This window comes from Salvelinus fontinalis, chromosome 7 (genome assembly GCF_029448725.1).
Source record: "Salvelinus fontinalis isolate EN_2023a chromosome 7, ASM2944872v1, whole genome shotgun sequence".
In the NCBI taxonomy this organism is placed as follows: Eukaryota; Metazoa; Chordata; class Actinopteri; order Salmoniformes; family Salmonidae; genus Salvelinus; species Salvelinus fontinalis.
Genome location: NC_074671.1, coordinates 69,257,543 through 69,269,295, shown reverse-complemented (window position 1 = coordinate 69,269,295; position 11,753 = coordinate 69,257,543). Strand labels below are relative to the sequence as shown.

At 44.8% G+C, this 11,753-nt stretch overlaps 1 protein-coding gene across 19 annotated transcripts in view; it reads right to left on the bottom strand.

Moving 5' to 3' along the window:
* Positions 1–709: 709 nt before the first annotated feature.
* The window catches only part of LOC129860041 (microtubule-associated protein 2-like), a 95,459-nt gene continuing 84,415 nt past the window's right edge, over positions 710–11,753 (bottom strand). For 18 of the 19 annotated variants that reach the window (XM_055930369.1, XM_055930376.1, XM_055930374.1 and 15 more), the window contains 4 exons: positions 6,890–6,982; positions 4,823–4,904; positions 4,241–4,353; positions 710–3,920 (listed from right to left, as the gene is read on the bottom strand). In XM_055930369.1, the coding sequence (XP_055786344.1) occupies positions 3,705–3,920; positions 4,241–4,353; positions 4,823–4,904; positions 6,890–6,982 (504 nt within the window). In that variant the 3' untranslated portion in view covers positions 710–3,704. The remainder of the gene's footprint in view (positions 3,921–4,240; positions 4,354–4,822; positions 4,905–6,889; positions 6,983–11,753) is intronic. The other variant, XM_055930377.1, reaches the window with a different exon arrangement.

Here is an 11,753-nt window from a genome sequence, read left to right as displayed (position 1 = left end):
GTCTGCTGTAAAAACGCAGTACGACTACTAGGAAGTAAGAACAGAGGTTTTCCTTAACAACATAAGTATGATCAGGTCGGCTCCTGGGAACAGTAGGCTAAACGACGAGGAAAACCACCAATATAAAAGCAGAATCGGTTTACACACAACATGCGGCACATTCAGGCTGGAGTATTTCTCCACACATATTTAATCTATCCCCATATGAATAACATCAACAGGTTGTTCAATTACCTTGAAATAAAACCCATCCCTGTTTTGATTACATTAACATTTCAGGGTATGACACGTCACTAAAGGGGAATAAAATAACCCACAAATAGCTTCTAGTGATATTCACACAATTACGAGTATTGGTTGGCTGTACAGCGCTGTGGGGCGTGTAGACGACCAGAACGTACATCATCTAGTAAACGCGTTATCTAATAGAATAAAAACACGACCGTGTTCTGACGGGCACAACCTTTTGGTCCAACAACATCTGTTGCATGCAGTTAGCCTTCCCAAAGTACATGAATTACCCTTTACATCATCTCTTCCCTGTCCTTTCTGTTCTCTCTCTCTCTCTCTGTCTGTCATTCTGTCATTCTCTCAGTAGCATGCAATCTAGCCCTCACAGTCCCAATAACATAACGCAGACACATTTATGACAGCATTTTAAAAACAGCTCGTTCTTTTTGTTGAAGATCCAGAAAATGTTTCAAACGAATGTATTTAATTCATTTTATTATTTTATTCCTGTTTTTATTATTCTGTGTTTTGTCAACAGCATTGTTTCAAACATTGTAAAGTGTGCACATCTACATGGTCTCTTTAAATACACTTAAACAGGCAAAGGGTTGTGGGAGGAAGAGGGAGGAACGGGTTTGAGAAAAATACTGAAGGGTAACCAACATGTGTAAATTGGGGATGGGAGGGAGGGTATCACAAACGGCGACAGATAAAAATAAGCTAGAACGTTTTTATCAAACACGTACAAGTTGAGAACGACTTCCTTTTCATTCCACTACATCCCTTCATTACTTGAACCTCCTTTCCTTAGAAAGTCCCGTTCGTACGATCCGACCGGGACATTTTCACAGTGTACACCATAGCTGCTATTTTCATGGAATGTTTATTTAAATATAAAGCTTCAGACACTTTCTGCGTAGTTACACAAGCGACTGCAGGCCCTTAGCTCATTCAAGGTCCATGTTCTTGCTACTCTAAACGTAGGAGAAAGGCTTATTGGAAGCAAACGTGTTAGTCTAAGGCTGGTACAAAGCGGTTATAGTCTGTGTACACTGAATAGACACAGTATAGTCCCTAGCTACAGTGTTCACTCTCTAGATCCTTTATGTCTATAACTCTGTGCTATTAGGTCACTCACTGGCTTTTGTCACATCAGCATAATAGCGACTGTTTCGTGAAAATCACAGAGCTACTGTATGTAAAATGAATGTTCACATCACTGAAGCAGAAAAGCAGCCTGATGGCTTGTGGAAGAGGTCTATTGGAAAGCTAGGATTTTATAGCATTGTAATTTGACATAACTGCAATGTGTAGCCACAGCATGTGCTAGTTCAGCCACCGTGACATCAACACTACCATTTGCACTATTAATGAGATTTTAAAAAACTAAACAAAACCACATTTTGTCCAATAATTCAGCAAATGACATCATGAAGTCATATAGTCACATGACTAAAACAAAATCAATTCTAATAGAAAACATCACATTTCCTGCCAATGAATTGAAACAAGCTTGTCTGAACAGCCATTTCTTACCATTACAGTTGTAACGTTTTGTATTGAATTGTGTTGTAGATTAATTGTTGTTCACAAACGTAACAGCCTCCTGTCTACGAGACACATACAGGACCTGGGATACTGGATCATATACACTGCATGATCAAAAGTATGTGGACAGCTGCTCATCGAACATCTCATTCCAAAATCATGGGCATTGACCTCTTTTTTGAAATGTTCACCTAAAATGACATACCCAAATCTAGATGTGGTCCCCCCTTTGCTGCTATAACAGCCATCCACTCTTCTGGGAAGGCTTTCCACTAGATGTTGGTACATTGCTGCAGGGACTTTCTTCCATTCGGCCATGAGCATTAGTGAGGTCGGGCACTGATGTTGGCGATTAGGCCTGGCTCGCAGTTGGCGTTCCAATCCATCCCAAAGTTGTTCGATGGGGTTGAGGTCAGGGCTTTGTGCAGACCAGTCAAGTTCTTCCACACCGATCTCAACAAACCATTTCTGTATGGACCTCGCTTTGTGCACAGGGGCATTGTCATGCTGAAACGGGAAAGGGCCTTCCCCAAACTCTTGCCACAAAGTTGGACACAGAATTGTCTAGAATGTCATTGTATACTGTAGTGTCATGATTTCCCTTCACTGAAACTAAGGGGCCTAGCCCGAACCATGAAAAACAGCCCCAGACCATTATCCACCAAACTTTACTGTTGGCACTGTGCATCGGGGAAGGTAGCGTTCTCCTGGCATCCGCCAAACCCAGATTAGTCCATCGGACTGCCAGATGATGAAGCGTGATTCATCACTCCAGAGAACACATTTCCACTGCTCCAGAGTCCAATGGCGGCGAGTATTACACCACTCCAGCAGACTCTTGGCATTGAGCATGGTGATCTTAGGCCTGTGTGCGGTTGCTCGGCCATGGAAACCCATTTCATGAAGCCCCCGACGAACAGTTCTTGTGCTGAAGTTGCTCCCAGAGGCAGTTTGGAACTCGGTAGTGAGTGTTGCAACTGAGGACAGACGATTTTAAGACGCTACACTCTTCAGCACTTGGTGGTCCCGTTCTGTGCGCTTGTGTGGTCTACCACTTCGCGGCTGAGACGTTGTTGCTCCTAGACGTTTCCACTTTACAATAACAGTGCTTACAATTGCCCGGGACAGCTCTGGCATTGCAGAAATTTGACAAACTGACTTGTTGGAAAGGTGGCATCCTATGACGGTGCCATGCCATAAGACACTAAGCTCTTCAGTAAGGCCATTCTACTGCCAATGTTTGTCTATGGAGATTGCATGGCTGTGTGCTCAATTTTATACACCTGTCAGCAATGGGTATGACTGAAATAGCCGAATCCACTAACTTGAAGGGGTGTCCACATACTTTTGTATATATAGTGTATGTTGGGAATGAAACCAGGCTGGGCCGCTTAATATCCTAGGTCAAATGGAATGTCTTTGAGATCATTGCCACACAATAAGAATCACTGTAAAGTCTTAGATAACCGATAATACCCTATCAACACTATCCCTGTACCTGTTTCAATGCCTTAGCTAGTTAGCACACTGGCCATCTACAGTACTGTCCCAAAGAAAGTTCAACATGGAATGAAAAGCCAAAAGAACAACACAACACACCCTAGCAGAGTCGGGCACATCCCTTAGAACAGAAAGAAGAAGAACATACATCCTAGAGTCAGTCATTAAAATCCCCCTGGTGGTGGTAGTTTAAATGGCATGTTTTCCTATGGAGGAGCGAGAGGGGGACTGGAATGATGGAAGATGGACTCTGATACTCTGATCACAGTCGTCTGGTTTCTTATCTTGGGGGACTGGTTGTTGCAGTGGAGGGCCGACGGAGAAATGTTAAAGGGGGATGTTAAGACCAGGGGGTCCAAGGGATCCAGGAGGTCCAGGGGAAGATGGAGGACAGGGAACCAGGGGCGATGGAGGAGGCAGGAGACTCATAAGCCTTGCTTGGCCAGGGCCATGGTGACGTCCTGGGCCAGTGTGGACAGCTGGGGGCAGTCCAGGAGGTTGAGGCTGCCCGTGGATGACACGTTGCTGAGACGGTGGGGGGATGTGCCCCCCGTGCCACCTGGGGACAGGGTGATAACGTCTGCACCGTGGTCCACGCGCGCCTTGGCCGTGTCACGGAACGTCAGCTTGTGGCTCTCGATCTGAGAGAGACACAGAGAGACAGAGAGAGAGAGACAGAGAGAGAAGGGGAGAGGGTTAACCATGGCCATGTTGGAATGAAACCCACAACCTTGCTGTTGCCAGCACCATGCTCTAAACCACTAAGCCATCTATGTAAACCTGGGCCATGTCCATTAGGGCACGCAACTCAACATGTTTTAAAATATTTTGCAATCGCCAACGAAAATGAGTTTCTTATTGGAAAAGTCCAGGTAGTCCCTCCCTGTTTCAGTCCGTTTTCTTCTGTTTGGTGCCTAATGAACATGACCCTGTACTGTCCTTTTACTGTAGACTGTCTCACCATGATTTGTCCTCCGCCAGGGGTGTGACTGGCGTTGGCCAGTGAGCCCACTTTGGCCTCGGCCTTGTCCTTGAAGTCCAGCTTCACACTCTCAATACGCACGTTACCACCCCCTGTAGGAGATGTAGAGAGGAAGGAGAGAGAAGAGGAATAGAGGAGGAGAGAGGAGAGGAAGAGAACAGGAGAGAGGAGAAGAAGAGAAGAGAAGGAAGCGAGGAGAATAGAGGAGGAGAGAGGTTAAGAAGAGAAGAAGAGAGGAGAAGAGAGAGGAGAAGAGAAGAAGAGAGGAGAGAGGAGAGGAGAAGAGAGAGGTAAAGAATATGAATGAATCGATACTCACATAAACAGAAGCAGTAGGTGAACTATGTAACTACACAGGACAAAATGCCTGTAGGATTAATCTTCCATTGCTAATTAAACTACAGTTAGTGACTTGTCTGAGGTACAGCATAAAAATGTAATGTATGAAAGTGTAACTAGAAATGTATTGTTCTTATACCCTGTTCATCCAAAAGATTTGAAAACACTCTCTATTAGATAATCACTCAATATTAATGAATTAACTAAAAAAGTGCTGATTACCTGGCCGGTGACGGATGTTGGACATTGATCCACATTTAGAGGTGATGTGGCTCAGGTCTATCTTCTTGGTGGTGATGTGGACCTGCGAGAGGTGCATTCAGACACTGTCTTATACTGCACTGAGGGAAGGGACTGCCACATTTTAGATCTGAAGGGCCGTAGGACAATACCTTGAAATGATGCGAATTTAACATCATTTACGGTATCCTATTTATCTTCAATTAAAGATTATGAATAAAAATGCATACATTTAAGGAAGAACAGAAAGTAGCACTCAACAGATTAATGACATCATCAATCTGTGACACATCACACAATATCACACTGACATCACACAAGACGTCACTGACATCACCCAAGATGACACTGACATCACACAAGACGACACTGACATCACACAAGACGACACTGACATCACACAAGACGACACTGACATCACACCAGACGGCACTGACATCACACCAGACGGCACTGACATCACACCAGACGACACTGACATCACACCAGGCGACACTGACATCACACACTACGACACTGACATCACACCAGACGACACTGACATCACACCAGACGACACTGACATCACACCAGACGACACTGACATCACACCAGACGACACTGACATCACACAAGACGACACTGACATCACACCAGACGACACTGACATCACACCAGACGACACTGACATCACACAAGACGACACTGACATCACACAAGACGACACTGACATCACCCAAGACGACACTGACATCACACCAGACGACACTGACATCACACCAGACGACACTGACATCACACCAGACGACACTGACATCACACCAGACGACACTGACATCACACCAGACGACACTGACATCACACCAGACGACACTGACATCACACCAGACGACACTGACATCACACCAGACGACACTGACATCACACCAGACGACACTGACATCACACCAGACGACACTGACATCACACAAGACGACACTGACATCACACCAGACGACACTGACATCACACACTACGACACTGACATCACACCAGACGACACTGACATCACACCAGACGACACTGACATCACACCAGACGACACTGACATCACACAAGACGACACTGACATCACACAAGACGACACTGACATCACACAAGATGACACTGACATCACACAAGATGTGACTGACATCACACCAGACGACAATGACATCACACCAGACGACACTGACATCACACCAGACGAAACTGACATCACACCAGACGAAACTGACATCACACAAGACGACAATGACATCACACCAGACGACACTGACATCACACCAGACGACACTGACATCACACCAGACGACACTGACATCACACAATCAACTGAAACCAGTCAATCTAGAGCATCAAAGCAGACACTAACACAACAACAAGCACTAAACATATTGGCCATGTTCCAGACAATCTGCAAAGCAGTCAGAACCAAATTTCACTACGCCTGGGTAGATGTCAGCTTTGCAGACCTTCTGGAATGTGGCTATTGATTACATCACAGATAACACCAGTGCTAAGTGACAAGTCAGAGAACAGGTGTTTTAATTGATCTTCAGTGTTTATTTTGATACAGTCCATGATGCTAGATGAACAATAGGTGGGTGGGCCAGATGTCCTTTGAGTGACGTCTCTGGCTGGTGTGACAGGATACATACAGTTAAAACTCTATGGTAAATTACTATGTTAAAAGACTATTTAAAGGACTATGTTAAAATACTATTTTAGGATAGTTTTTGATGACCCTGTATGCACAGACAGGGTACTGTACTGAAAACCAGCTGTAGCTGTGCTTTGTGCCAAGACTAAACTGAAAACTGAGTAAGGAATGTGATTAAAAAGCCAAATCGCCATGTCTTTATTAATCAAGACGCAAAGCAAAGCAATAGAAAACACTGTCACAGTGATACCATGATTCACCACCATTCACCATCCATAGAAAACACTGTCACAGTGATACCACGATTCACTATCATCCATGCCTCTTGGTTAGTGAGTGAGCGGTTGGTTAGAGCAGGGTGTGTAAACACACTGTGTTGAGACACTCACGTTTCCCCCGGTGGGTGCGTACTGGATTTTGTCCAGGGAGCCACACTTAGACTGGACATGGCTAAAGTCCAGTTTAACACTTGGAATGAAGACCTGAGGACGACAGCATCCATACTCTGTAACACTCAGACATTCATTCCTCTGTTTATTAGAATGAGTTCGTTCCGTGGTTAATTCGCTAGCTCGCAAGCCCATTCAGTCAGTTATTCACCCATCCATCCATACATCCATCCATTAATTAATGAATCCATCCATTAATTAATTAATCCATCCATTCATCCATCCATCAATTCATTCATTCGTTCATTAACCCATCCATCCATTAATTAAACCATTCATTCATTCATTCATCCATCCATCAATTCATTTCTTCATTCATTCTCCAATGGCATAGTTGGAGGACATAGTAGGAGGACATAGTTGGAGGACATAGTAGGAAGATATAGTAGGAGGACATAGTTGGAAGAGATAGTTGGAGGACATAGTTGGAGGACATAGTAGGAAGATATAGTAGGAGGACATAGTTGGAAGAGATAGTTGGAGGACATAGTTGGAGGACATAGTAGGAAGATATAGTAGGAGGACATAGTTGGAAGAGATAGTTGGAGGACATCGTTGGAGGACATAGTAGGAGGACATAGTTGGTGGACATATTAGCAGGACATAGTTGGAGGACATAGCAGCAGGACATAGTAGGAGGACATAGTTGGAGGACATAGTTGGAGGACATAGTAGCAGGACATAGTTGGAGGACATAGTAGGAGGACATAGTTGGAGGAGATAGTTGGAGGACATAGTAGGAGGAGATAGTTGGAGGACATAGTAGGAGGACATAGTTGGAGGAGATAGTAGCAGGACATAGTTGGAGGACATAGTAGCAGGACATAGTAGGAGGACATAGTTGGAGGAGATAGTTGGAGGACATAGTTGGAGGAGACAGTTGGAGGACATAGTTGGAGGAGATAGTTGGAGGACATAGTTGGAGGACATAGTAGGAGGACATAGTAGGAGGACATAGTTGGAGGACATAGTAGGAGGACATAGTTGGAAAACATAGTAGCAGGACATAGTTGGAGGACATAGTAGCAGGACATTGTAGGAGGACATAGTTGGAGGAGATAGTTGGAGGACATAGTAGCAGGACATAGTTGGAGGACATAGCAGCGGGACATAGTAGGAGGACATAGTTGGAGGAGATAGTTGGAAAACATAGTAGCAGGACATAGTTGGAGGACATAGTAGCAGGACATAGTTGGAGGACATAGCAGCGGGACATAGTAGGAGGAGATATGTGGAGGACATAGAAGGAGGACATAGTAGGAGGAGATAGTTGGAGGACATAGTAGGAGGACATAGTTGGAGGAAATAGTAGCAGGACATAGTTGGAGGACATAGTAGGAGGACATAGTTGGAGGACATAGTTGGAGGACATAGTAGGAGGAGATATGTGGAGGACATAGTAGGAGGACATAGTAGGAGGAGATAGTTGGAGTACATAGTAGCAGGACATAGTTGGAGGACATAGTAGCAGGACATAGTTGGAGGACATAGTAGCAGGACATAGTTGGAGGACATAGCAGCAGGACATAGTAGGAGGACATAGTTAGAGGACATAGATATAATATAATAGGAGTGTGGGATATCAAAATGTTGTCGTTTTGACATCATTCTGCTACTCAAATGTACCCTGTTTTGAAGAGAATTACCATGGTACATGAAGCACACACTCAATACAGACTGACTAACAGATCAATTCGAGAAATACACAGTACCAATGAAACCAGAGGCAAGAAAATGGACTGGGGACCCCATCTGAAAGAAAGGGTTGAGAAAAAGCCAGATAAAAGAGAGGAAAATCAAGGCAGGAATGGAGAGAAAGCAGAGCAGTACATACATTGCCTCCACAGGGAGAGTGCTTCAGATTATCCTTGGATCCACACTTTGATGAAACAAGTCCACCTTCTGGTTTAAAATCTCAATCTAAAAACCAACAAAAAACTGCATATGCTTCTTTATAAAATGTGTGAATAGCTCAATGTGTAATTTTTTATTTATTTGTATCGATTTTATTGTCATTTAACAGACGATCTTTTCCAGAGCGACTTACATGAGCAATTAAGGTTAAATGCCTTGCTCAAGAGCACATCGACCAATGTTTAACCTAGTTGGCTCTAGGGATACGAACCAGCAACCTTTCAGTTACTGGCCCAACGCTCTTAACCGCTAGGCTACCTGCCGCCCGGTACTCTTAACCGCTAGGCTACCTGCCGCCCGGTACTCTTAACCGCTAGGCTACCTGCCGCCCGGTACTCTTAACCGCTAGGCTACCTGCCGCCCGGTACTCCTAACCGCTAGGCTACCTGCCGCCCGGTACTCTTAACCGCTAGGCTACCTGCCGCCCGGTACTCTTAACCGCTAGGCTACCTGCCGCCCGGTACTCTTAACCGCTAGGCTACCTGCCGCCCAGTACTCTTAACCGCTAGGCTACCTGCCGCCCGGTACTCTTAACCGCTAGGCTACCTGCCGCCCGGTACTCTTAACCGCTAGGCTACCTGCCGCCCGGTACTCTTAACCGCTAGGCTACCTGCCGCCCGGTACTCTTAACCGCTAGGGTACCTGCCGCCCGGTACTCTTAACCGCTAGGCTACCTGCCGCCCGGTACTCTTAACCGCTAGGCTACCTGCCGCCCGGTACTCTTAACCGCTAGGCTACCTGCCGCCCGGTACTCCTAACCGCTAGGCTACCTGCCGCCCGGTACTCTTAACCGCTAGGCTACCTGCCGCCCGGTACTCTTAACCGCTAGGCTACCTGCCGCCCGGTACTCCTAACCGCTAGGCTACCTGCCGCCCAGTACTCTTAACCGCTAGGCTACCTGCCGCCCGGTACTCTTAACCGCTAGGCTACCTGCCGCCCGGTACTCTTAACCGCTAGGCTACCTGCCGCCCGGTACTCTTAACCGCTAGGCTACCTGCCGCCCGGTACTCTTAACCGCTAGGGTACCTGCCGCCCGGTACTCTTAACCGCTAGGCTACCTGCCGCCCGGTACTCTTAACCGCTAGGCTACCTGCCGCCCGGTACTCTTAACCGCTAGGCTACCTGCCGCCCGGTACTCTTAACCGCTAGGCTACCTGCCGCCCGGTACTCTTAACCGCTAGGCTACCTGCCGCCCGGTACTCTTAACCGCTAGGCTACCTGCCGCCCGGTACTCTTAACCGCTAGGCTACCTGCCGCCCGGTACTCTTAACCGCTAGGGTACCTGCCGCCCGGTACTCTTAACCGCTAGGTGCATATACATGTCTGAAATACAGGACTGGCAAGACCTATACCGTGTAGCGATCACAAGAGATGTTGTTGGAATGAGACGTGAGCCAATGAGTGAACACAAGCTGGTACGTCTCTGGAAAGGAGAACCCTGGCCTACAAACCTATTATTTCATCAACCAGACTCTGACCTGGATTCTCCTGTCACCTGAGGACACACACGTGTGCCAATTAAATGCAGACACACACAAGTGGGAATACACACAGTCAAACACACACATAAATACATACACACAATACATACACACCCGCACCTGTGCTTTTCATCTAATTCGTTTTGCAGATTCTAAAGCTGCTAAAACATGACCATCTCTACAAGGTCAGTCAATGACAAAGCACCAGAGATTCTAAATATGCTGCCTAAATAGAGATTCTAAATATGCTGCCTAAATAGAGATTCTAAATAGAGATTCTAAATATGCTGCCTAAATAGAGATCCTAAATATGCTGCTTTAATAGAGATTCTAAATATGCTGCGTAAATAGAGATTCTAAATATGCTGCGTAAATAGAGATTCTAAATATGCTGCCTAAATAGAGATTCTAAATATGCTGCGTAAATAGAGATTCTAAATATGCTGCCTAAATAGAGATCCTAAATAGCTGCCTAAATAGAGATTCTAAATAGCTGCCTAAATAGAGATTCTAAATAGAGATTCTAAATATGCTGCCTAAATAGAGATCCTAAATATGCTGTGTAAATAGAGATTCTAAATATGCTGCTTAAACAGAGATTCTAAATATGCTGCCTTAATAGAGATTCTAAATATGCTGCCTAAATAGAGATTTTAAATATGCTGCCTAAATAGAGATTCTAAATAGAGATTCTAAATATGCTGCCTAAATAGAGATCCTAAATATGCTGCCTAAATAGAGATCCTAAATATGCTGCCTAAATAGAGATTCTAAATATGCTGCCTAAATAGAGATTCTAAATAGAGATTCTAAATATGCTGCCTAAATAGAGATCCTAAATATAGATTCTAAATAGAGATTCTAAATATGCTGCCTAAATAGAGATTCTAAATAGAGATTCTAAATATTCTGCCTAAATAGAGATTCTAAATAGAGATTCTAAATATGCTGCCTAAATAGAGATCCTAAATAGAGATCCTAAATAGAGATTCTAAATAGAGATCCTAAATAGCTGCCTACAGCAAATACAAGTGGGTAGAATCATAGATGGGTTACAGGTCACCACAAAATATTGCAGTGAAATCACTGCACCAAAATAAAGATTTTCCATTGGAAGATAGAATTTATTGGATTCATTTTGAGATTTATAAATTGGGATTATTCTGGGGTTCATTATGTTTTCTAATTTTCACTGAGGCTGTGTTACACTGAAGCCCTGAGCCTTCGTCCAGTCTGCAACAGCAGACTAGATCTCATTAAACTCAGCCCTGTCTTCCACTCCTCTCACAGAACAAAGGTCCTTCAACATCCAGGATGAAAACCAACCTCATCTGCCAATGGGGATCCTCCATTCTGAAAGATCCATATAACAGCAACTACTGTGTGTTTGTTATTAGACTCAGCTTGCT